Source organism: Palaemon carinicauda, chromosome 29, assembly GCF_036898095.1.
Source record: "Palaemon carinicauda isolate YSFRI2023 chromosome 29, ASM3689809v2, whole genome shotgun sequence".
In the NCBI taxonomy this organism is placed as follows: Eukaryota; Metazoa; Arthropoda; class Malacostraca; order Decapoda; family Palaemonidae; genus Palaemon; species Palaemon carinicauda.
The window spans coordinates 88,432,843-88,460,368 of record NC_090753.1 but is presented as its reverse complement, the minus strand read 5'-3'; the positions used below and the strand labels follow the sequence as shown (position 1 = coordinate 88,460,368).

The window sequence follows — 27,526 nt, the reverse complement described above, 5'->3', positions numbered from 1 at the left end:
TGTCATAGAGAGGTCAGGTTGGTCTCATTCTTTTGGAAAATGCCTGAAGTTTCTCATAAAGTTATCAAAAACATGTAAATGACAGTGTTTTGCAAGAATGTACCCGTACGTCCTTTTGGGGCGAAAGGGTTAAGAGACTGAAGGATTTTTCGTTAACGTAAAGTACGCCATATACTGAACAATTTTTTATGAAGATTTTTTTTTTAATAGTATTGTACCTTTTGTTATTTGTCACTTGTAAGTGGAATTCGACTCTTTACTCCTTAGCCATAGTCGATGGATGAAACGCAGAATTTGTGCTGTCCGCAATATCGTAGTCAGTAATTGGAAAAGTAGAAATGATATAAACATCTACAAACATGACTATACAATCAAATTAGCCAATTTTTCATATTCCAGATAAACACATTTATAATTAACCTTAATAATGCTTATTGTAAAATAAACCCCAAAACCATGAAATAAGTGATTTATCATTTGGGAAATTCGAAAGAAAAAACTCAACATGGCAACCAATTTGTAACCCTCGTCTAATGCTCGTTTATTTTGCGCTGTTTCATACAAATTGTTTTATTGAGAATTATTACAGTCGTCACTGTCTTTTTCAGCTTATAATATCTAATATCCTCTATAACATTATGGGGATGATGTTAGTCAACATGTCAATGACATCACATAGTCTACATAAACGTGCAAATGACAGACCAAGGCATGCTGCATTTGGATGCTTTCATTGTAGAAGACGTGACTACTAGTGGCACTTACAAGCATTGGCTGAAGAGGAATATGGATAGTGGCTGCCAATATGTAGATAAAATCATGTTGCCATATATAAAAAATTTTTTGCTTCGTGTTTCTCGTGGACTATACAGTACATTTGTCAGTGTCAGGTATTATCCCATATGGATTGATATACATCATCAAGAGGGTTAAATTTGTATTTACAGTACATTGAAATCTTAAGCGCAATAATCCACATCAGACACTTGCTGATAAACTTTGTACTGTTACTACTAACAATCTTTCTTTGCACAAAAGTTAAATACTGTGCTAACTTGATCAACAGCTAGCTCAGTGATACACTTGAGAACGAGTGTTAGCAACTATGCGGACCCATGCATTTGACGGGCTGCCAACGACAGAGCCCGTGTCACACAAACTATGTGGTAATCGTTAACAAACAGACCCATGGTACCCCAATGTCGTGGTCCTTGCAGCCATAAGTTTTTTTTTCCAAATAAGATCCAAGAAAAAATGGATTTGTTGTGTTTTGCTTTTGTCTTTATTACCTATTTATGAGTTATCAAGATGCTAAGTGCCCACTGAAAATAGCAAGTTTGAAGTGATCAGATGTTTTGAAATAAAAAGGATGCATAATTATTCCTGGTGTTAGTGAATGAAGGAGTGAACACGTGCATACGATGGAAAACCTTGAAAAATGCTAAAATATATCCTTCATAAAATGGACTTTAATTGCTATAGTTAGTTGATATCAGCAGAAGGTTATCAGTTATGTACAGTACCCATAAAATAGAACTTCTTTGTACTTTATACTGTACTGATTAAAATGCTCTACACTATTGTTAGGCTGGAGTTTGAGCATGTCTTTAATTTGGATCTATAAAACAAATGAATGCTTCTGACCCAAAGAAACGGAAGTTGGAAGGTTAATAGATCTTAGTGCAATTATTGAACACTAACTGAAAATCGTAAAGCAGTTGTTAAGGTAAAGTACGTGTAATTATTGGGACTTGATAAATGCATTGTAGTTTACTTTGTTAGAAGTCGTTGTGAGATGAGAATAAAAACGAGATGATCTGACCAAAAAAAGTAGAGAGCAAAGTATGCACTTACTAGCCCCACAGTTAACTAACCCTTTGAGCGCCATTGGACTTATATTGCGTCTAGATGTTCTCCTCACATTGGCGCCTTTGAATGAATCTTCGTCCAGTCACTACCAGGGTTTTACAGTATTTTATTTACACCATACTTTTACAAAATGTCTGTGGGAAGGAATTTTATTCAGCCATGTGTCACACAAATATAGTACAGTACAGGATCTCATCTCATTTGTGTCTGATGAAATCAGTAAAATGTCCCGAAAAGAGCCAAGGGGCTCAAGTGCCAAATTTCTTTGGTGAGTGTTGGACCAAAGTGAGGTTTTGAAGTTTACTACTGTGGGTAGCTATACCACAAAATAGTATCTTGTTTGTTGGCAGTCTAATAGGTTATTAGATTGCTTGATATTTACTGTTACTTGCAATAGATTGTATTGGAACCTTTCATATTTTCCCAGCCAACCTCTCTAACTTGTAGTGCATTGTAGTACTATACATTTAATAAACAACAGGATTGACTTATCCAAAAATTTTGTGTAGCTTTTTGAAAAGTGTAGGCTATAGGCAAACCAATGTTATATCTTAGTTGAAGTTTGTCCCAAAGGCTGTTATTTTACTCCCTACGGATTTTTTCAAATCTTTTAAGGCTTGGCTGTTTTATTTTTTCAACTTTTGATTATCCAGGTTTAATTTTTATATGTTCCTTAAAATAGTGATGTATCTTCCGCGGCACAAGAAAAACCATTAAATTGTTAGTAGGGTAGCTAATTAATGACAGGTGGCGCAAAACTAAAGTCCGCCCACCTTTCTCACAAAATGGCCCCTTTGGTATCTGTAAAGGGGTGCAGATGCATCGTTGTGTTCCTTTCAACTGTTGAATCTTTTCTTAATTTGTGATAACTGTTGTCGTTATTTTGTGAACGCACTCAATTTTAATTAGAAGAGCACCGGAAGGTAAGCGGGCGATAGTCAATTTTGTACTTTGAGAATACTGTACATCAAAACTCCATTCTTGTATGTACCAACTTACTTGGCTCTACCGAAAAAATCATCTCAGTAGAGTTTGGATCCAGACTGGAAGGGAGCTTCTAGCAGTCTTAACTATCATGGGACTTGGGTCCTGGAACAGGATGCTCTTCGTCCACAGGGCACTGCCAAGCATGCCTAATACTAACCTGAGAAGGGAATCATAGGGATCTTTCCCTTAAGAATGCTGTCTTCTCTGCATTAGCAAGAGAGTAGGACAGTTTTACTCTCTTCATGATGTCAAACTTCGGAGGAAGCGGGCTTCTATTGCCTTTGTCGTCTCAAAGATTCCAATGAAGATCCAATGCCAGTTAGTCTCAAACATCAGTTTGGGCCCATTTTGATCCTGTACAAGTCACAAAATTGCCTGGTGTCACGTCATGATACTACTACTGGCTGCTTGAAGAGGACGACTTGTTTGAGTATCGCTGCCTTTTGCATTAGCCTCAATAAGAACAAAAAGTGATTAGACTGTTCTTTCTGGTCTATTGTGGCTATTTGCTTGCTGATGTGATTTTGGTCAGTTCGTACCTCAGCCATCTCAAATAAGAATGCACAAGGCCAACTTTATTGGCAAATATGGAGCTAAAGATGGTTCTGAATGTGTCGCACCACATTGGCCTCTGTACCTTACATATGTTGCCCATAAAACCTTGGGTCCTGAGGGTGGTGTTTTGTAGTTGTGTATCACTCCCATCTCCCTCTCTGGACTTAGTATGCATCCTGTCTTAGGTAAAGGGTTCAGCATGAGTTTAGAGAAGAAGTTGGATGACCCTTCTACGTCTTTCTCAATACTCTCTCGAGGGAATGCTGCAGCTGCCTTTACATGCTGGTGAGGTACAATAGAGCACCTTTCTGCAGACAGCAACTCCTCCAGCCTCATGGCCAGGGGAAGGAAGTGTTTGTATCTTACGTAATATTTCTCTTGATGTGCCTTGTTTGACACTTCCAATGTCACCTCCCTGTGAGAGACATAGGTTTCCAGGTACTAGCTTTCTTTCAAGTCCATATTGATTGATGGCATGACAGCTTCCATATCCCTATGATTACCTTTTAGTAGGTGAGGTTGTTAGATTCACCTTCCTCTCTTCTTTATTGCACCTGGAAAGTTGAAAAGTCCAGTCAAGAAAAGTCTCTTCCAGTTTGGTTCTGGAATGCACTATTAGCAGTGGTCTCAAATGTGTTAAAAGATCAGCTGTGGAAAAATGCACTATTAGCAGTGGTCTGAAATGTGTTAAAAGATCAGCTGTGGAAAAATCCAGTTAATTGATTATGTTATTAGTATTAACTCTAACCTAACGTTGTACCTGCTGTTCTAATTGGGAAGGGGACCAGCCCTTCTCCCTTAAGCACATTAATATCTACAGTAATTTGGGACGATGGTTGAAAAGTCACACTGCTATTTCTCTTCTAAAAAAAAATCTGGTAAATCTTTTTAACATTTTTCCAAGTATCTGGATTTCTTTTCAATGGATAGACTAGTTTAAGGTAATACTTTAAATGGATAACACTATACCAAAGGCAGTCCTTGATAACCTAAATCTACTTGTTATTGGTTGGATTTTTGCACATAAGAATTTTGAGGTTTGAATTTTTTTTTATTTTTTATTATTATTATTATTACTGTAGAAAGCTCTCGCCACCTCATGAACTTAAATTATGCCACAAAGTACAGTAATACGTCATGTTATTTCATGTTGCTTAAATTATGGCACACATTCCTGGTACAATTAGTCTATTAGTTACCCTTTCTTAGGTATTAGAATTTAATGCAGGATACCTTGAATTACAACAAAATAAGTTATGTGAAAAACATTCCCTTGGAGGAAGGGGGTACCTAACCCATTAACACTTGATTGATATATTTCATGCTAATTAGGTTAGGAAGTTTTCTTTGCTAGAATGTGAGACCTCCTTTAATCTATTTGTTTCTCATACTTATTACCAATACCAATTTGTACGGGATCTAATAGGGTTTTATAGATTATGGTAAGGAATGGATCATTTCTCCTTTGGGCACTAAAGCAACTGTCCACCATCCTCTATATTCTACCAGAGATTTGATTAACTTATGCTTTTGGTTTGCCAGGTTACCAAGATATGACAAATTTTGAAAATCTTTGGTCGTTTCTTGGATTTTTGTAGGAACTCAAACCGTTTCATTTCTTTTATTATCAGGAGAGTTTGTGATCTTGCATAGTATTTCAAGTTTCCCCTTATTTTTCTTCTTGAGTTATTGTTACTTTGCAGCTACTGATATAGCTTCAACAGCATATATCCAATTAACGTGGAAACCATTGATGTAACTACTATACAATTTTCAGTGAAAGTTATTTCTGAAAAAGCCCAGTGCTATACAGTAATTTGGATCAATGAATCTCCTTTGCAGAGCCCAGGTCAGCTTAGATCCCTACCAGGTTGAGGTACACCTTCCTAGGGTAGGTTAGGATGTAATCTCTCATGAGTATTATCTATTTTGGTTATTGCTGATGCCATTCATTTCTGCTAACTCAGTGGTATCATCGGGTTTTTTCACTCTGCCCACCTCAGGCTTTTGAAAGATTTATGTTAGTGCCCAAACCTTACTGTTCCTGTAAGGGATATAGATGTACCAGCGAAGACAGGTGTCATTGCCGCATCTAGTGTTGTTCGATTGAATAGTGGTTTGCTTCTGATCATGCATGCATGTCTCTAGTCTCTTGGTATTAACTTATTTGCCTATGCTTCCCAGTGCTTAAGTTTTTAATATGAAACACATATCCATCCATGTGTTTATATAATTTTACCATTTGTTACTAGTTCTGCTACTACATTCCACTGCAATTTGGGTCTCCATTCCTAATAGATCTTGGTTTCTCAGTGCAATTGTTATGAAAATGAAGTGGTTAAAAAAAATTGGAATACCCTGTACAAGATACGACAATGGAAAAATGTTGGATCTAACTTTTGTTTAGATGAGATTAACCATTTATTTTCTAATATTTTTTTGTGGTTAGCTAGGCTAAGGATTTTTAGTATTTGATGCTTTACAATGTGTGCAGTAGGCTGCGTTATCCTTAATATCAAATGTCGAGTTAAGTTCGAGGCTTTTATTTAGAACCTAGCTGAAAATTTATATTTGCTGAAATTGATATTAGAATGGATGTTATTTCTTTTGAAATGCAAAATTAAAATAAGGAATAAGTGAGATGCAGATCCCTCAATTCCTAATGTTTTGGTTGTTGCCACTTAACACTAACACAGGTTTTAGTTAATCTGTTTACATTCGCCATACATAATTGTAACATTCATATATGTATATGTAAGCATGTATGTTTTCAATATTAAACTTACCCGATAATCATGTAGCTGTCAACTCCGTTGCCCGACAGAATTCTATGGAGGGATACGCCAGCTATCACAATACTAGAAGGGGGTGTATTTACCAGCGCCACCTGTGGCCAGGTACTCAAGTACTTCTTGTTGACACCTCCTCAATTATTCCTCTGTCGTGCTTCCGGCAAGACGTTCTGGGATACGCTTATGTTCTTGGAGTATTTTCACGACTTTGGTGAAGTATTTCTCTTTGATTTCGGCTGTCGCTTTACTGGAAACTTCTATTTTAGCTTAGTTAGCTTTTGGAATTAATTTGATTAATTATGGTGACGAGAGAGTATGAACTCTCGTTCACCTTTCAATGGCCGACCCTTCCCTTAGACGGAAGTGTTGGTGTCTAAGAGAGTATAGACTCTCTTTCTTAATTTTGCTTAACAAAAGTTATAGATTTATTTTATATCTCTCCGCCTCTTATAGGCCTCTTCGATTAACTTCCTTTTATTATAAACTCATTAAAATTAATTTTTATATTTGTTTATATTCGACCTTCCTGATAGTAGGCGGTCTTTTACCGAAGTTAATAAACTTTGAGCCCGTCATTTCGGTTTTACCTGTTAACATATTATGCTATTTCCGCCACAGAGTTTGAAAGAATTTCTTTGATAGTCTCGTACTGTTTTCAAAGTTGAACTAACGTTTTGTTTTGTCTCTGCAGTTGTTGACGTTCAGAACGTTCAACTTGCACTCTATCGTTACGATAGAGAAAGAATGTTCACGGTTTCACGTTGCAGTAAGAGTAACCGTGTCTAGCGTTTTGTTCATTCTTTCTTAACTTAATGGTTTTGATCCTAATAAAGGAACTTTTCAGTTTTTTCCTTTAACAATAATATGTTTTAACGATATATATGATTGGGCTCTTCTCTCAGGTTCTAAGTCAAGAGAGAGAGAGAGAGAGAGAGATAGAGACGGAGGGAGAAAGAGGATAAACGTTTCATTCAAGCCTGCCAGGCGTACGAGTAACGTCGTTATCGTTTTTGCTCTTCTCCCTAGTCTCTTTAGGGGGAAGAAACTAAACGTTTCTAGAGTGATCTAGTGTTTAGTCTCTTTCCAGCCACTGAATTATCTTTCATTAGATTTTTCTGTTACATTGTAATTCTGTTTTCGCAATTACTAACTTTGAGAAAGGATAGAATTGCGTATTTCAGGTACAAACCACTTAAAGTTTCGAGTTCAGTGAAATAAGTGCAAACAGAAATCAAAGTGATAAGTGATTAGTGCGTGAGGGTACTTTTGTGCGCGCCAGTCGTCCTCCCAGTCCGGGACCTCTTGCAAGCTCCCAAGCCCAGGGGAGAAGCAATGTCGAAGGGCATAAGGGTTCAGCAGGCCTTGATCGGCGCACAGAAGTATCCTCGGTGGTTGTGGGCGTGTCTTACCGAGACCGTCACTCCCACCCGCAGACGATTGAGCCCTTATTTTGCTCGTCTGCAGAAGAGATTAGGGGAGAAAATAAAGGCAGAGTAACGCTGGTCTCAGGTCTCAAGACCTCTTAAACGTTAAGTCCAGACCTATGCCAGACGTACGAAGTTAAAGTTCACAACCCGAATGCAGTCATTGGGTTAGCTCTGACTCTCCTCAGTCATCAGTTGATTACACTCCGCCTAAGAGGAGTAAGGTTCTGCCGCAACAGATCTCTGCTGTTAAGGCTTTACCTCAGCAGACCTTAGTGTCTGCCGACCCCAAGTTGACTCTACTGCAGTCCATACAGTCACAACATTCGGTCTTGATGCGTGAGTGTCGGGCTGAGAGTGTTGCGCCTCCGCCTCCGCCTACACTCCCCCCCGCCTATGATCGCTCCGCCTGATCGCAGTACCACCTGCCAGGCGTACGATGTTGTGAACTCTACTACAGTCCATGCAAGCACAGCTTTCGGACTTGATGCGTGAGTGTCGGGCTGAGAGTGTTGCTCCTCCGCCTCCGCCTACACTCCCTCCACCTACACTCGCTCCGCCTGATCGCAGTACCATCTGCCAGGCGTACGATGTTGTGGACTCTACTACAGTCCAGGCAAGCACAGCTTTCGGACTTGATGCGTGAGTGTCGGGCTGAGAGTGTTGCTCCTCCGCCTCCGCCTACACTCCCTCCACCTACACTCGCTCCGCCTGATCGCAGTACCACCTGCCAGGCGTACGATGTTGTGGACTCTACTACAGTCCATGCAAGCACAGCTTTCGGACTTAATGCGTGAGTGTCGGGCTGAGAGTGTTACTCCTCCGCCTCCGCCTACACTCCCTCCGCCTACGCTCGCTCCGCCTGATCGCAGTACCACCTGATCGCAGTACCACCTGCCAGGCGTACGATGTTGAGCCACGTGCTGAGTTTGCTGTTCCCTGTGGTGTTCAGCCTCCGCCTTCCTTTAGGCAACCTTTACAATGGGATCAGGAGGATTATACCTCTCTTCCTCCGCCTCCACTTGCTGCTCCACCAGTGATGCAACACTCGGTTGAGGTACAACAACCTCTCCCGTCCATGAGTCAGTCTCCTCAGCTCTCGCTGCAGCGAGCTCAACCCTCCACAAGGCAAGCACCACAACACCTCAGCCTTGCGCCTCAGGAGCCTCAGCTTGCGAGACATTTACCTTGTTCTGCGCAGCCTCTTCCTCATCGCGCTCCGCTCACACCACAGGAACTGGAACTTGCTACTCCGCTTCCGCCAACCGCTCAGCAAGCGCAACCCTTGGGTTCAACCACTCATGCTAGGAGTCAGCCTCCTCCACCCATGCGCCTTCCTTCTGCTTGTCTTTTATTCAGCCTTTGCAGACTGAGCCTCAGGTGTTCCCTCAACGGAGTCTTGAAGAGGAAACCACAACTATTGTTGTTCCAGCTCGTTCTGACTCTGCTGTTCAGCATACCTTACCTCCATTTTCATACCATGGTTTAAACCCCATGCAAGCATGCATAAAGCACTCTAGCACTGGTCATGGAATTTCTGAGAAATGTTAAACGCCATGCACACGCTCTGCTTTCCTTACAGCAGGCTCTGCTTACTACATGCTCAGCATACAGCATGCTCTGCATTCAGCATGCTCTGCATACAACATGCTCTGCATACAGCATGCTCTGCATTCAGCATGCTCTGCATACAACATGCTCTACATACAGCATGCTCTGCATACAGCATACTCTGCATACATCATGCTCTGCATACCTTACCGCATGCTTCTCAACACATCTTGGGTTGTTGCCAACTCACTAGACTGTCAAACAGTTTCATAACGTTGCCTTCTAGTCTGCTGCTTTTGCACCAGTGAACCCTCACTCAGAGAACTTAGCTTTTCTAGGATAAGGTCCCTGTAGATGAGAAAGTTCTTTTCTCCCTCCTTCTGATATTCCCTTGAGGACTCTGTCATTTGGAGGGAGCCTTTAGCTGCATAACCTCTTATGGACTTTTATTTAAGCATAACATGCTTACAGGGAAGGTAATGGTTCCACTTCAGTCGCTAATCCCGTCTGTTACCACACCTGCTCCCATAGACCTTGAGCTGTGTTGCATGACATGCAGTCCAAGCTTAGTCCTTGTTAGAGGATTTTTTGTTTACGGAGTCAATGTGTCACGGGGAAGACGTTCAACAACCAACAGAAGTGACTTGTTGTGACGCAGTGCGGCAACCTCAGCAACCCGTTAAGGAGTTGTCTGTACGACCCAGACAGTCTAGACAGATTCGGGTTGTCACTGTACTTCCTCGCTTGCCCATGATTGACAGTTTACAGACTGTGCAGCAGTATCATGATCTTGTGTCCGGCTCCGTCAGACGACTGGCTTTTAAGAGCTCCCACAAGTCGTCGCTGTCTGGAGATTTTCAAATGGACTATGGATCTGACCAAGGAACTGGGCCTCCTGGTCAATTTTGAGGAGTCTCAGCTCGTTCCATCCCAGACCATTGTCTCCTTGGGTATGGATCTTCAGAGTCGAGCTTTTCGGACTTGTCCGTCGGCCCCAAGGATCTTCCAAGCCCTAGAATGCATCCAGAGCATGCTGAGAAGGAACCGATGCTTAGTCAGGCAGTGGATGAGTCTAACAGGGACACTTTCATCGCTGGCCCTGTTCATCGAGTTAGGGAGACTCCACCTCCGCCCCCTTCAGTATCATCTAGCTGCTCACTGGATAAAGGACATGACGCTAGAGACGGTCTCAGTTCCTGTTTCCGAAGAGATGAGGTCTACTCTAACGTGGTGGAAGAACAGCATTCTTCTCAAGGAAGGTCTACCATTGGCTGTTCAGACCCCCGACCACCGTCTCTTCTCGGACGCATCGGACACGGGCTGGGGTGCGACACTGGACGGACAGGAATGCTCGGGAACATGGAATCAGGAGCAAAGGACACTTCACATCTATTGCAAGGAGTTGTCGGCAGTTCATCTGGCCTTGATAAACTTCAAGTCCCTCCAGCTAAACAAGGTGGTGGAGGTGAACTCTGACAACACCACAGCCTTGGCTTACATCTCCAAGCAGGGAGGGACTCATTCGAGGAAGTTGTTCGAGATCGCAAGGGACCTCCTCATTTGGTCAAAAGATCGAAAGCTCACGCTGGTAACGAGGCTCATTCAGGGCGATATGAATGTCATGGCAGATCGCCTCAGCCGGAAGGGTCAGGTCTTCCCCACAGAGTGGACCCTTCACAAGAATGTTTGCAGCAGACTTTGGGCCCTGTGGGGTCAGCCAACCATAGATCTATTCGCTACCTCGATGACCAAGAGGCTCCTCTTGTATTGTTCTCCGATTCCAGACCCAGCAGCAGTTCGCGTGGATGCCTTTCTGCTGGATTGGTCCCATCTCGACCTGTATGCATTCCCGCCGTTCAAGATTGTCAACAGGGTACTTCAGAAGTTCGCCTCTCACAAAGGGACACGGCTGACGTTGGTTGCTCCCCTCTGGCCCGCGAGAGAATGGTTCACCGAGGTACTGCAATGGCTGGTCGACGTTCCCAGGACTCTTCCTCTAAGAGTGGACCTTCTGCGTCAACCTCACGTAAAGAAGGTACACCCAAACCTCCACGCTCTTCGTCCGACTGCCTTCAGACTATCGAAAGACTCTCAAGAGCTAGAGGCTTTTCGAAGGAGGCAGCCAGAGCGATTGCCAGAGCAAGGACGACATCCACTCTCAGAGTCTATCAGTCTAAATGGGAAGTCTTCCGAAGCTGGTGCAAGGCCAATGCAGTTTCCTCAACCAGTACCACTGTAACCCAGATTGCTGACTTCCTGTTACATCTAAGGAACGTAAGATCCCTATCAGCTCCTACGATCAAGGGTTACAGAAGTATGTTGGCAGCGGTTTTCCGCCACAGAGGCTTGGATCTTTCCTCCAACAAAGATCTACAGGACCTCCTTAGGTCTTTTGAGACCTCAAAGGAACGTCGGTTGTCCACTCCAGGCTGGAATCTAGACGTGGTCCTAAGGTTCCTAATGTCATCAGGATTTGAACCGCTCCAATCAGCCTCTTTTAAGGACCTCACATTAAAAACTCTTTTCCTCGTGTGCTTAGCAACAGGTAAAAGAGTAAGTGAGATCCACGCCTTCAGCAGGAACATAGGTTTCACATCTGAAACGGCTACATGTTCCTTGCAGCTCGGTTTTTTGGCTAAAAACGAGCTTCCTTCCCGTCCTTGGCCTAAGTCGTTCGAGATCCCAAGCCTGTCCAACATGGTGGGGAACGAACTGGAGAGAGTACTTTGCCCAGTTAGAGCTCTTAAGTACTATCTAAGAAGGTCAAAACCATTACGAGGACAATCAGAAGCCTTATGGTGTGCTATCAAGAAGCCTTCTCTACCAATGTCTAAGAACGCAGTTTCTTACTACATCAGGCTTCTGATTAGAGAAGCAAATTCTCATCTGAAGGAAGAAGACCTTGCTTTGCTGAAGGTAAGGATACATGAAGTGAGAGCTGTGGCTACTTCTGTGGCCTTCAAACAGAACTGTTCTCTGCAGTGTTATGGATGCAACCTATTGGAGAAGCAAGTCAGTGTTCGCATCATTCTATCTCAAAGATGTCCAGTCTCTTTACGAGTACTGCTACACCCTGGGACCATTCGTAGCAACGAATGCAGTAGTAGGCGAGGGCTCAGCCACTACATTCCCATAATCCCATAACTTTTTAACCTTTCTCTTGAATACTTTTTATGGGTTGTACGGTCGGCTAAGAAGCCTTCCACATCCTTGTTGATTTGGCGGGTGGTCAATTCTTTCTTGAGAAGCGCCGAGGTTAAAGGTTGTGATGAGGTCCTTTAGTATGGGTTGCAGCCCTGTATACTTTAGCACCTTTGAGTTGATTCAGCCTCCCAAGAGGAACGCTGCGCTCAGTAAGGAAGACGATCTTATTAAAGGCAGAGTAACGGTTCAAGTCGACTTCCTTATCAGGTACTTATTATTTCATTGTTATTGTGGATAACTGATTATATGAAATACGGGATACTTAGCTATCCTTTAGTCTTGTACACTGGTTTTTCACCCACCCCCCTGGGTGTGAATCAGCTACATGATTATCGGGTAAGTTTAATATTGAAAAATGTTATTTTTATTAATAAAATAAATTTTTGAATATACTTACCCGATAATCATGATTTAATCGACCCTCCCTTCCTCCCCATAGAGAACCAGTGGACCGAGGAATAATTGAGGAGGTGTCAACAAGAAGTACTTGATTACCTGGCCACAGGTGGCGCTGGTAAATACACCCCCTTCTAGTATTGTGATAGCTGGCGTATCCCTCCATAGAATTCTGTCGGGCAACGGAGTTGACAGCTACATGATTATCGGGTAAGTATATTCAAAAATTTATTTTATTAATAAAAATAACATTTTGCGTCTCTGCATGAGGAGTTACGGCCTGCAAATAAAAAAGAAAAACGCTTACGAACACTCCTAGCTAACTAAACTATCGCACTATAATCAAAGAATAAAAAACTTTTTACACATTTACCTCATTTTCTTATGAAACTACATTAATCGTGATGTAACTCTACCTTTAATTTATTGATGATGTTGAAATATCAAGTAGGATTAGGATACATCTTCGTTCATTTTTACTGACATAATTTCAAGGTTGAATATGGGAAGGTGTAAGGATTGACCAAGAACCCTTTGGGTTGAGAAAATTTGTTTGAAATATTTGCATGTAAGAAGAATTGTCATGGGGATCATTTTAGCAAGTACAAGATTTTAGATACCTATATAGAAGACAGAAAACTCTTTTAATTCTGATATGGCTGCATATTGCTCGTTAATTTATTCTTTTTATATATTTAGAAATAAAATTTGAATTACAGATGGTGGTTTTTAATTACAGTTTTAATTGAAGAGTAAAATAAAAGATTAGGCTTGTTTTGCATTCAGTTGTAACTCGCATAAGTATACAGCACTGTATAGCGTACAGTACCGAGCTATACTCTTATATAAAACAACGAACAAAAGCTTGCTTCTGGTCAAAACAGGCCAGGCAGTCTATAACAACATCAAGAAAATTGTGACATCTAATTGTGTGATTTTCTATTTTCAGCTGTAAGGTGTAAAATCACCCACTGCGCGGTCTGGAGTAAAAGATAACATGTCAGAAACTGCACTGAAGTTTGGGCCTGAGTGGCTGCGTGTTCTTTCTCACGGTGGTAGCGTGAACTCTCCTCCCCCCAGCCCAGGTTTAAAATTCAAGGTTAGTAATTGCAAGAGACTTTGGTGCAGGTTGAATAATTGTGAGTATGTGTGAAGCTTGAGGATAAATTATTTTGTGGTTGTTGGAAAACACTTGATTGTTGGTAATGTTTTTATAGGGCAAACATTAGATGTTGGTAATATTTTTGTAGGGAAAACACTTACTGATTGGTAATGCATTTGTAGGGAAGAAAATAATGATTGGTAATGTTTTTGTAAGAAAACACTTGCTGATTGGTAGTATATTTTGTAGGGACAACACTTACTGGGTGGTAATGTATTATGTAGGGAAAACAAGTAATGATTGGTTATGTTTTAGTACGGAAAACAGTTACTGATTGGTAATGCATTTGGAGGGAAACGGGTTACTAATTGTCAGTGTACTTTTGTAGGGAAAAAATTAATCAATTGTTTTGTTTTTGTAGGAAAACACTTACTGATTGATAATGTATTTTGTAGGGAAAACAAGTAATGATCAGTTATGTTTTTTATGGAAAACGTTTACTGATTGGTAATGCATTTGGAGGGAAAAGGGCTACTGATTGTCAATGTATTTTGTATGGAAAGAATTAATGATTGTCAATGTAATTTGTAGTGGAAAAATGAATGATTTGTTATGTGTTTGTAGGGAAAAGTTACTGATTGTCAGTGTATTTTGTAGGGAAAAAATAATTATTTTTTTTTGGGGTGGTGGGAAAGTTAATGATTGTTATTGTATTTTGTAGGGAAAACAAATAATTATTGGTTATTTATTGTAGGAAAACACTTACTGATTGGTAATGTATTTATAGGGAATACAAATATTGATTCGGTATTTTTGGTGGGAAAATACCTACTGATTGGTAATGTTTTTTGTATGAAAAACAAGTAATGATTGGTTATGTTTTTGTGGGGAAAACACTGAATGATTGGTAATATTTTGTTGGTGGTTTCATTTTCTGTATAATTAACTTAAAAATCTTATGCAATCTTTTCTGTCTAGTATATGAAGCATGAGTATGTTTCATAAAAAGCTAATGTGTTTAAGAAAATGCAGAAGTTCACAGCACACAAGAATTTGTCTATGGGTTTAGGGTAAAGGCTTTTAGATTTCAGAATAATTTCATTATGAGATGTAAAAAAGATTATATTCATCTCTTTTGGAGGGATCTTTTCAATACAGTAATGCGTATTCATTCAAGAAGTGTATTACAAATGGATTTACAAGAGGTTAAGGAAAAGAAGTCAAGACATTTACCAAATTTATCAAGATTGTACAATCATGTTAAGAACATGGATATCTGTGGAATTGCGCATCATAGATATGCTACGTAAGGACAAGCTGTGACAAACGAATACTATCAGGAATTTTTCAAGCAACTTCGTGATACAGTTCTGCATAAAAGAAGAGACCTTTGCTTGACAAAAAAACTGTCAGTTGCATCATGGCAATGCTCCAGCTCATTCATCGCACAGATCAAAGATTCCAGCTATTAACCAACCTCCCTGTTCTTCAGACACGGGTCCTTGCAACTTTGGTTATTTCCGAAAGTGAAGACGCCATTGAAAGGATTCCGTTTTGAGGATAGAGATGTATAAAGCAAAACGCGATGGCAGATAGCGGAGGTGAACACCATTCCAATCAAAGCCTACCGGAAGTGTTTTCTCCAGTGGAAGGACCTGTGGGCTAAGTGTGTACAGGTCCAAGGGGGCCTACTCTGATAGGGGATAGGTTCCCAATACAGTCAGGTACTGTATGTAATATGCTTCTTCCAGCCAAAGGTCAAGGTACTTATAAGGCAGATTTCGTATTGTAGAAGAAAGAAAAAGATATGTTTCCTTAACAAGTGTTAGTTAAATACTACAGTACTCGCAAAATACATTACTTTATACTTTGCATAAATCTATGTTCGATAGTAAGCTGGGATTAATTTCGTCTGCTTATCTTTAGTTTTATCCAACAACATAACGTTTATGTACTGAAAGAGACGACTGGCGAAATTTAACCGAGGCCCTTTGCGTCAATAGGCGTAGGAGGTGAATGGGGGTGATGTCTGAAAGATATCTAAAAACAAGATTTTATAGTTAATTTCTCATAAAATTTATTTTGAAGTTTTTATAGCTTATATGTAAAAGATCTATTTTAATATTGTTGCTGTTCTTAAAACGTTTTATTTTAATTATTCATTACAGTACTTATTTCGTAGTTTGTTAATTTTTGTTTTGTTTCCTTTCCACCCTGGACTATTTTTCCCTGTTGTAGTCCTTGAGGTTATAACATCTTGCTTTTTAACTGAGTTTCATTTAAGAATTTTCTTTCCTTTGTATTATCAATTAATGGTGCATTGTAACAACAGTTATCATATTTTCAAGGCGATGTTATCGTGAATATTCTTACATATGTTCAGTAGAGTATCACTGATATAATTTCCTAACTTATTCAGCATTGTTTTCGGATTTTTAATGCTAAGTTTCACATTTTGACTTGCACATTTTGGCAATTTTTTATATGGTGTTGTTCGGTATTTATTAATTTCTTTTGTACTAAATTTCATGTTTTGACTTGCACCTTTGAACGTTACACTAAGTGGTATTTGGCACATTCTAATTTCATAAATTCTTGTTTTGTCTCTTGGTGTTTGGCAATTTTTCGTGGTTAGAAAATTTGGTGTAAAATTTAGCATTTTTGCAGTCGTTTTAAGATCGCGAATATCAAACATGCAGATAACAAAGTTGACTTATTATTTTTGAAATGCTTACTTCCCAACAATAATTTTAAATATGACACTTATGTATGATAATCCTTATTCCCTGTGACATTTTAAACATGAATGTCAGGGAATCTTTGTTAGCATATGAAAAAGAATACTGCACACATTTTTTCTTATACAATTCTTGGGGAGAGAGACGGCTCTTCCCTCATCTTCATTTCAATAAACAATCTTTGCCTAAGATCATAAAAGCTTTATCTTTCATGACCCTCTGCATAGTTGTTTTAGGGTCATCAAATTTGCCTCCTTATCAGGACCAGATGGATAACATTAACTATGAAGGAAAGAAACTTCTCTACAGTTTATACTGGATGTCCTCCATTGAACAAATGGTTCTCATATGGCTTTTGACCTACTTTTGCTCTTATGCTGGCTCTGGGGTTTTTCCCCCGGCATCTCTTGCTACTATGGTTATTCCTTAGCCTGCCTTAGTCTACACACCTGCTACTATACCTCGTTTTGTCTCCCTTTCACAACCTTCTTGTGCCGAGTCGTCTGGGATTAACCATGGGGCTGTGTTCCGTTTCTGACTGATGAAAGGGTTTGTTTTTTTGTTTTGTCATTATGTAAGCTGTACTAGTCAGGGCCACCCATATTAGGTTGGTTTGCTGTGAGCGATCAGGCAAAAGTCTCCCACAATCAACAATCCACAGTGACCAGCGTGTTAATGAAAACTCCAAACCCCAGACATGGATAAGGATATGTCTGAGATGGATAAGGAAATGTCTGAGACCTTTGCCCATCAGTGTACTAGAAATGCATGTATTGTTGTTTTACTAGCCTTCTAGAAATGTCAAGAATTTTGCATTCTGTGGTTCACAAGTATGATAGCACGATAGTTTTCATTAGTATCCACAACTTTGCTGACCCCGAAGGTATACCCGCCGAGTCCTCGGCAACCATTGCCTGAACCTCCCAGGTCCTTCTTTAGTAGTAGGGGTTTTCTTTTGACTCCTCCCTGAGGTGGGACTTCCGTAAATGAAGATACAGTAGACCTTTTGTTTAGGCATTCTAAGGAATATTAGCCCGGAAATGTTAAAATCTTTCAATCGAGTCTCCGAAAAACGCAAATTGCACAATTGTATCTGGGTTCTATTTAAGGAACAGATCCAAAAGGATCAACAGGAAAGTTTGAGCCATCAAAAGCAATAACACTTGAAAATGTGTCTTTAGAGGCATGGTCGACCAAGAAGATATGAGAGCTGGATGGCTGTGAAATTTGCTGGTCATATTTTGAATTTTTTGTCGAGAAGCACTGCTACGTATGGCAGACTGGGCATTCTGTATTGTTTTTAGGATTAGTCATTACCAGTAATTTTATTAATTGGTGTGCATAAAAAGAAGCAGTATGTAGGGCCTAAATAAGCACTTGTAATGGGAATGCTATGAACTCCTACCTAGTACATCAGTTCTGTATCTTTAAACGTACTGGTTTCTTTTATTCATAAGCTGTGTTGTAATGTTTAGAGATTAGATGTCTCCGTACTGTACGGCTGGAATGGTCTGCTGTCATTGTCATTATTGTGTGAGAATTTATCTTGGTGTCCTTGTCTTATCAGCTGTTGGCTTTTATCATGAGAGATATGCTGACTTTGCATATCATTCTATATAAGAATGAATTTCTGTCTTGTACAACGTTTTAAGAGCTTTTAAGTATTGGAAGTCTGATACTTAATTACATTTATGTTTTAACTTTGAAGATAAAAGCTACCACTGTACTTGTGATATGAATCAAGGTTTTAAAATTTCATTTTCGTAAGTTTTATTACACAATTTGGTATTTTACTCTGTTCAAGTCAATGTGACCTAATCTACATCAAGTATTTATTGTTTTCTTTTATTGTTTATTCATATAAGAGCTTTACAAAATTTGTAAAACTATCCCTAGAGATAATTTATTCATCGATACAATTAAATTTTGTTTTAGATACTGTATTAGCGCTTGTGGTTTTCCTGCCAGGAGGGGTTAAGATGTCCATGAAAGGGTTTGGTGCTTATGTGAACAAAAAATATGCAAGGGTTGGGATTCGATATTGAGAATAAATTAATGAAGATTACACGAGTACAGAATACTTTATTATTTCCTGTTATTATAGGTATAGCATTTTATTTTTTGTCTTAATAGTGAACAATTTATTAAGCTCTGAAGAAACGGTAAAATACTCGGAAGAGACTGAGCGACTCATAAGTACAGTTAGACATGAATCCCAGGCACGCCTTTTTCTGGAAAAAGAACCTTCACACACTTTCTGCATGGCTAGTAACCAAACAGCTATTGTAGGGAGAGATTGCAGAGGTGGTGGGAGGGGCTGCACACAGGAACTTGCTGTGCAGTAAGGGTGTGACAGAGTGCACTTCTTCAGAGCAAGGTGTACCAGGAATTTGTGTAAACTGTACATCAGTGCACTAGAGATGGAAGTAAGCTTTAGTGTCATTGCAGTTTTTCAATGATCAATTACAGTAATGAGTTATACAGTTGCTTGGAGGAGCAGCAACAAAACTGTGGTAGCTTACATAATCATCATTATTATTACTTGCTAAGCTACAACCCTAGTTCGAAAAGCAGGATGCTATAAGCCCGGGGCCCCAACAGGGAAAATAGCCCAGTGAGGAAAGGAAATGAGAAAAATAAAATCTTTTAAGAACAGTAACAACATTAAAATAAATATTTCCTATACAAACTATAAACACTTTAACTAAACAGGAAGCAGAAAAATTAGATAGAATAGTGTGTCCGAGTGTACCCTCAAGCAAGAGAACTCTAACCCAAGACAGTGGAAGACCATGGTACAGAAGCTATGGCACTACCCATGCCTAGAGAACAATGGTTTGATTTTGAAGTGTCCTTCTCCTAGAAGAGCTGCTTACCATAGCTAAAGTCTCTCTTCTACCCTTACCAAGAGGGAAGTAGCCACTGAACAATTACAGTGCAGTAGTTGACCCTTGGGTGAAAAAGAATAGTTTGGTTATCTGTTACCAGAGAGAAGGATCAAATGTAAAAAAAAAAGCAAAGAAATAGTCTCATCTGTGTGAACTGGAGAGGTGCACGAGTGAGTGGTTCACTACATTGTTTAGCTAATCATCATGCTCATATAACATCAGAATGCGCTGATAGATCAGTTTATTCGTCAGCAACTAGTGTGGACTAGATGTTTTCCACCTGGAATTAACAGTGAGATTTTTTGAAGTCTCTGAAAGTCTGGTACAGTGTTGTTATAAAACTCATTCAAGCAGCCATGGAACAAACTTGATTTGTGTGCTTCCGTTCGGCTTTTGTTGGCCAACCTCGTCTCAGTGTGACCCAGGAGTTTACTGATGACCAGAAACCGATCTGTTTAGCCGTTGTGTCGAGTTGCTAAAAAATTATTCTTGTTGTTTACATTGCTTGGGCAACAAACTATTATCTGAAGTACCACCAACCTGGTAGTATTCTAATCCCTCACAGACATTATATAGCCTCTCCTGAAAGGAGGATTTTTTTTTTTTTTTTTTTTTTTTTTTTTTTTTTTTTTTTTTTGCCAGACTTCAGGTACAGCTGGCTTCATTAATTCTGGTGCACCTGACTGGAAGCTCAGGAGACATCTGACAGCTGTACATCATAGCAGGTAACACTGTTTAGCAGAAGAGAAACTGTTGACAATATTGCCTGTAAAACAAAGTTGTTGAGCCTGTGAACGCATGATCAAATTCATTTTTTATAAATATTATCAAGTACAATATTGGAAAGTGGTTAATATTTGCTTAAGAGCTCTATGTAAAATAATTAAAAATGCTTTTGATCTTGTGGTTACAAGCTCAGCGACTTTGTTTTACAGGCAGCCTTGCCAACAGTTTCTCTTGTTGAACACAGCGCTACCTGTTACAATTTACAGCTCTCAGACCTCTTAGCTTCCCATGAAGTGTATTAGAATTATTGAAATCTGTACCATCCGCCATTCCAAATTGTGAAAAGCCACTGTTTATCAGACCTCAGACTTATTTGTTGAAGCCAAGTCCATGCAAGTTCCTCTGTCTTTGGTGAAGGGTTATTGTTAAGCCATTTCAGAGTTGGTCAGGCTAAAAGTTTCGAACAGTTATCTCCAGGTAGCCTACTCACCCATTCGTAGTGGATTGTACAGTCATACCTCTCTTCACGAAAGAATCTGCTAACAAAATCTTCACTGCGAAACGAGATGAGAAGATATTTCTGACTCACATTGCAAAAAATGTTTCATGATAGAAGAGAATTAGCAGCCAGATTAAGAATAAAATAGTCCCCCATTAAAAGAAGTTGAAGAAAACGGGTTGTTTACACTATAGAAAATATATCTTGTTAGTAAGGGTAACTATACAGTAATAGTACAGTACATATAGTACTGTATGTTTTGTATATATACAGTATGGTACTGAATGTATTGCATTATTTTCCATTATTACATTATGTTCTAATAACTACTTAATTTACAAGTATTAAGTTAGTTTAGGTATACTTAATGGTTCAAATGTATTTGGCTGTACAGTACAGTATTTCACGTGGTTATACGGTAGCTTTAATATGAAATTTAATGTAGTGTTTTTGTAGGGTTTGGAATGAATTAGGCAATTTACATATAAAATGTGACTCAAAACACAAAATTTTCACGAAGCAAAGGCCACTCCAGAACGAATAGATTTGTGTTGTGATTCATTGCTGTATTGTCCTTTGTAATTTTACTCAGGCTGAGAAGGTTTAACTTTCAAGACATTATTGCTGCTTTCATTAGCATCGCCAGTGTTGGGGGCGGGGTGTTTTGTTAATTGTATCTTGAACATAACTGATTGTAGGAGATTTTTATTAATATTTAAGACATCCTTCAAAGATTTGGTTGGTGATGATTCCAATGAAATGTTGTTGTTCCTGGTGAGGACCTTGTGATGCTACAAATGCAGAATCTGACATCTTAGATCTGAATGTCAATGAATATTTTTTAGTGTCGTAGTAGTAGCATTATAGAATAATCTCTTTTTGACTTCCTGCAGGAATCAAAAAGGCATTAGTGTTAAATCAACAGTGTTGACTCGTTACTATGGATCAGAACTCATGAAGGTGATAGTATCGTCCCCTCATTAACATTTCATAAGAATTTGTGAGTCGCAGAGGTATTGATAGCAGATATCTAGAGGCACCAAACTACCTTCGTCTTGTACCTCAAGAATGTTGCTCACAAGTATTCATGTGTGCTTTCCTTTGGACCTGTGTTTGCTTGCCAATGAGTAATATGGTGCTAGACAGTAGAATATCGTCTTGAGTTTCTGTTAGCGAGTGGTCGAATAACAAGCGTGACTGGTCTTTCTTATTGTCTCCATTCAACGTGTAGACTAAGGCTATATTCTCCCTGGATGGACAAGATGCAGGCTAGTTGCTCAACATTTATTTGTCGAAGGAATATGACTTCCACCATTCCACCTCCGAGAGTGGCTGTTATAGAAATCGAGAATTCTGCCTTGCATACACAGGGTTCTGGAAATTGTAGCCGCCGTAACGTCACGTCATACGTTAGGTCGGATGGTGGTTGAAGCTGAGATTTATGTGAATGGATAAGGAACCCATTCTGGTCACTTATAAACAGTACCTACCACCTAAGGAGTAAGTTTACGAATAGAAAGGGGTAAGGTTTGCATCCCTGTCAGAATAAATTGCAAATACTTTTATATGATTAGCATTTTAATAGATTACAAATTTATCGTCTATTATGATGTCTCATTTTAAGTTACCTCCAATTTCCTGGTCCTAATGCCGACAGAAGGAAACTTAGTGCCAGTATCCTGAACAATGTTTATCTTTCCTAAACCTTGTTTACAATCTTTGACCATCATCTCTAGTGGGATGATAATCCACATGAATAGAAATCCACCAAATTTCAGTTTTTTAAAAATAGTCTTAAACTGTCAAATGTATGTACTGTATATTTATTTGAAAGATTGATAATCTTGCATTTTCTTTCAGTTGGCAGAACATCGATATGGTCGTGAAGAAATGCTGGCTTTTTTCAATAAACATCAAAGTCCGCCAGATGGAATACAAACGTTGGGTTCCTTGTACGTGGAAGAACAGCAAGAGCCGTTGGCCTTAATACCAATGAACGAGGAAGAGCAGGTAATGGGGTTAGACTTCTTTGTTTTCTTTTTTTTTTTTTTTTTGTTAAACTAATTTTTAATTTTGCTATAGTGTAAGTTATAATGTACTGTATTTGTTCTTTACTGTTATCTAAGTAGAAAATTCTTCCAGTTGTGATAGTGTTGTTGGTTAAGGAGAGGAGGATTTCACAATCTGTCATTTTGTCTCGAACAGCGCATGTGGCAAAGGGGTGTAAACAGTGATGCAGTGCTTCGTCAGAGTGGGCGCGCCCCGGTCAACGGGGTGGGTCGAGGGCGAGGGGGAAGTGTAGACCGTGGACGGGGTAGGGGCCGGGGGGCAGGTTCGTACTACACTCGAGGGCTAAGTTACGATGAAGAAGTTGAACCGCGGGGCCCTAGAGAGGGCGGACCACCAGGCATGAGTCTTAGGTGAGTTATATAGAAGTTTTATTAGTTGATTTTTGTTATTCTTTCGAGTCTTTTTGAGTAAAGAAATGGTGTAATTAATAGTAAGGGCACTAAAGGTGAGTGCAGTGACCTTTGACCTCCAGTAATTCGTTTCTTCCCTTTACTTTTCATCTATATCCTTTGGCCTTTACCCATTTTAGATGCCAGACGTATTTACCTCTCAATTTGTCTTTCCTTGGGTGATCCTTGGGAATCTAGAACTTTTTCAGTGGTCCTTGTCAGAGTAATTCAAATTGATATTGTAATTTAGAATCTAGGTTTTTCAATATTAATCTTACCCGATGATCATGTAGCTGTCAACTCCGTTGCCCGACAGAAATCTAAGGTCGGGATACGCCAGCAATCGCTATACAGGTGGGGGTGTACACAACAGCGCCATCTGTGAGCAGGTACTCAAGTACTTCTTGTCAACAAGAACTCAATTTTTCCTCTGTCGTGCCACCGGCAAGACCTACTTGGATACGCTGTTGATTCTGGAGTTGTTTCTCACGATTTTGGTGATGTATTCGCTCTAGATTTTAGCCTTCGCTATTCAGGAAGCTTTATCATTAGCTTAGCAAGCTTTTGGAATTAATTTGGATTAATTGTTAACGAACTTTGCTAGTTTTTGGAATCCCCCCTTGACTATTTCTACAATTCAAGATGTCTGACCAGTCTCAAGTCCCTAAGTACAGGCAGTGTAGTGTTAGGGCTTGTACTAGGCGTCTTCCGAAGGCCTCCATAGATCCTCACACCGTTTGTTCCAATTGTAGGGGTAAATCCTGTCAATTGGAAGATCGGTGTGAGGAATGCGCTGGGCTTTCGGAATTCGATTTTAACGAATTCCTTAAAAATGCCCGTAGGCTAGAGAAGGATAGGATCAGGAGGAGTTCTTCTCGCTCTGTTGATTTTTCCTCTCCCCATGCCCCTCAACCTTTTCCTTCCCCTGTAGTGGTGACTCCCGACCCTGCTACTAGTGCTCAGCCATCCATGGCGGATATGATGCGTGCCATTCAGGCTCTTGGTGACAGAGTGGAGTCATTGGCTAATGACCGTAATCAGCTTTTGGCAGATGTCAAAGAGCTGAAAACGAAAAGTGCAGAGGGAAGTGTTAGTGCAAGTGAGGTGAAAAGTGTCAGTGTCAGTGTTGCGCATGAGGGTACATCTGTTCGTGCCAGTCGTCCTCCCAGTCCGGGACCTCTTGCAAGCTCCCAAGCCCAGGGGAGAAGCAATGTCGAAGGACCAAAGGGTTCGGCAGCCCTTGATCAGCGTACGGATGTACCCTCAGTGGTTGCGGACGTTTCTCTCAGAGATCGTCCCATCCACATACAGACGAATGAGCCCTATCATCCCTCGTCTGTGGAAGAAGTTTCAAGGAGGAAACGATGGACCAAGGTCTCACGACCTCTCAAGCGTAAGGTCCCTTCCGAGCGAGTCCAACGGCCCAGGTGTAGCCACTGGGTCAGTTCGGACTCGCCGCAGTCTTCCGAAGACTGCACACCTCCCAAGAGAGGTAGAGTGGTTCCACAACAGGCTACTGCTCCGTCTGTTGCTGCTCCAACCACGGTAGACCCTAAGTGGTCCATGCTGCAGACTATGCAGTCTCAGCTTGCTGCGTTCATGCAAGAGTATCATGCTGAGAAGGTTGACACTGCCCCTGTTAGCCTACAACCTGCCGCGGTTGTGCGCTCAGCAGATACTGCGGCTGCCTGCTCCCACACTCCACCTGTGAGAGCTCCACCACCGATGCGCAGTCCACCCTGCCAGACGCATGTTCTTGCTGCACCATCCGTTGACATGCGTGAGCTACCGCATCAGCAGTGGGAAGGTGCTGTAGAGCTGCTGTGTTCTGACACTATGCGGCATGCTCCGCAACCCACGGCAGTCCCTCCCACGCACCAGCACTCTGCTTTTGTTGTTGCCAGCTCGCAGACTGACCAGCAGCGGCTTGATGTTGAATCCGCAGCAGCTACGCATGCACCCGTGCTGCCGGATTCAGCCGTTCAGCTTTCTGCTCTGCCTTTGCCACTTCCTACTCAGCTTTCGGATGATGGAGTATCGGATGACGAAGATGCACATTTGGATGAACCGCACTCCGACTTAAAAGGGCCCAAGTCTACGCCTCCCTCCTTAGACTTTCGTAAAGTCCTTGCCTTGTTCAGGGACTTGTATCCAGAACAGTTTGTGTCTGCAACCCCTCGCTCTCCTCCCTCCGAGTTTGCTCTGGGCATGCAGTCTGCTGCTCCTGCCTTCACCAAGCTTGTCCTCGCACGCTCTTCCAAGAGAGCTTTGAGGGTTATGGGAGAGTGGTTGCAGTCCAAGAAGCAACTGGGAAAGACTGCTTTCATCTTTCCGCCTACCAAGCTTGCTTCCAAATCTAGCGTCTGGTATGCCACGGGAGAGCAACCCGGCTTGGGGGTTCCTGCCTCTGCCCAGGGCGACTTTTCAAGTCTGGTTGACTCTCACCGCAGGCTGGCTATGAGACGATCGAAGATTTGCTGGTCCTTTTCTGACATGGATCATCTGTTGAAGGGAGTCTTTCGTGCTTTTGAGATCTTCAACTTCCTCAATTGGTGTTTGGGAGCGTTAAGCAGAAAGACTTCCCCTTCGGATAAGGACTCTGCCATGCTGATCATGTCCAGCATGGACAAAGCCATTCGGGATGGGTCTGGTGAACTTGCGGCTTCGTACACGTCGTGAGTGCTTAAGAAGAGAGAACATCTTTGCTCCTTCTTGTCGTCTGGGATCACTCCTTGCCAGAAGTCGGAGTTGTTGTTTGCTCCTCTCTCCAAGTGTCTGTTTCCGGAGGAGCTGATCAAGGGGATGGCTGCCTCGCTGATCCAGAAGGATACCCATGATCTGATGGCATCTTCCGCACGTAAGGCTAAAGCTTTACCTTCCGTGCCTAGACCTTTCCATCCGGCAGCAGTGGACACACCAGCAACTAGGTTCATCCCGCCCTTTCGTGGCAGAACCTCCAGCAGAGGAGGTACCCGTGCCGACAGTCACCGTGGCAAATCCAAGAAGGGTTCCAAGTCCGCAAAAGGCAGGATCTGACTGCCTTCCTCTCCAGACAGCAGTGGGAGCCAGGCTCAAGTTCTTCTGGCAAGCTTGGGAGAGCAGAGGTGCAGACGCTCAGTCTGTGAAGTGGCTAAGGGAGGGGTACAGAATTCCGTTCTGCCGCAGTCCCCCTCTAGCAACATCTCCCATCAACCTCTCTCCCAACTACAAGGAGAAGGACAAGAGGCTAGCGTTGCAACAAGAGGTGTCGCTCTTGCTACAAAAGGGAGCGGTAGTCATAGTCCGGGACCATCAATCCCCGGGCTTCTACAACCGTCTCTTCCTGGTAGCGAAGAAGACAGGAGGTTGGAGACCGGTGCTGGACGTCAGTGCTCTCAATGCTTTTGTCACCAAGCAGACGTTCACGATGGAGACGACGAAGTCGGTCCTAGCAGCGGTCAGGAAGGAGGACTGGATGGTCTCGTTAGACCTGAAAGACGCGTACTTTCACGTCCCCATCCATCCAGACTCCCAACCTTTCCTAAGGTTCGTCTTTGGAAAGGTTGTGTACCAGTTCCAAGCCCTGTGCTTTGGCTTAAGCACGGCACCTCTTGTGTTTACCAAACTGATGAGGAATATTGCCAAATTCCTTCACTTGGCAGACATCAGAGCCTCCCTCTATTTGGACGACTGGCTTTTAAGAGCTCCGTCAAGTCGTCGCTGTCTGGAGAATCTCAGATGGACTATGGATCTGACCAAGGAATTGGGCCTCCTGGTCAATATAGAGAAGTCCCAACTCGTCCCATCCCAGACCATTGTCTATCTAGGTATGGAGATTCAGAGTCGAGCTTTTCGGGCTTTTCCGTCGGCCCCAAGGATCAATCAAGCCCTAGAATGCATCCAGAGCATGCTGAGAAGGAACCGATGTTCTGTCAGGCAGTGGATGAGTCTAACAGGGACACTTTCATCGCTGGCCCAGTTCATCGAGTTAGGGAGACTCCACCTCCGCCCCCTTCAGTTTCATCTAGCTGCTCACTGGAGAAAGGACATGACGCTAGAGGCGGTCTCAGTGCCTGTTTCCGAAGAGATGAGGTCTACACTGACGTGGTGGAAGAACAGCATTCTTCTCAAGGAAGGTCTACCATTGGCTGTTCAGACCCCCGACCACCGTCTCTTCTCGGACGCATCGGACACGGGCTGGGGTGCGACACTGGACGGACAGGAATGCTCGGGCACGTGGAATCAGGAGCAAAGGACACTTCACATCAACTGCAAGGAGCTTTTGGCAGTTCATCTGGCCTTGATAACCTTCAAGTCCCTCCAGCTAAGCAAGGTGGTGGAGGTGAACTCCGACAAC

At 41.5% G+C, this 27,526-nt stretch overlaps 1 protein-coding gene across 4 annotated transcripts in view; it reads left to right on the top strand.

Annotated features, from left to right (window-relative positions):
* The window catches only part of Gyf (GIGYF family protein Gyf), an 87,088-nt gene that overhangs the window by 2,226 nt on the left and 57,336 nt on the right, over positions 1-27,526 (top strand). For all 4 annotated transcript variants that reach the window (XM_068352924.1, XM_068352923.1, XM_068352922.1 and 1 more), the window contains exons 2-4: positions 13,728-13,877; positions 22,592-22,741; positions 22,937-23,151. In XM_068352924.1, coding sequence (XP_068209025.1) covers positions 13,776-13,877; positions 22,592-22,741; positions 22,937-23,151 — 467 coding nt within the window. In that variant the 5' untranslated portion in view covers positions 13,728-13,775. The remainder of the gene's footprint in view (positions 1-13,727; positions 13,878-22,591; positions 22,742-22,936; positions 23,152-27,526) is intronic.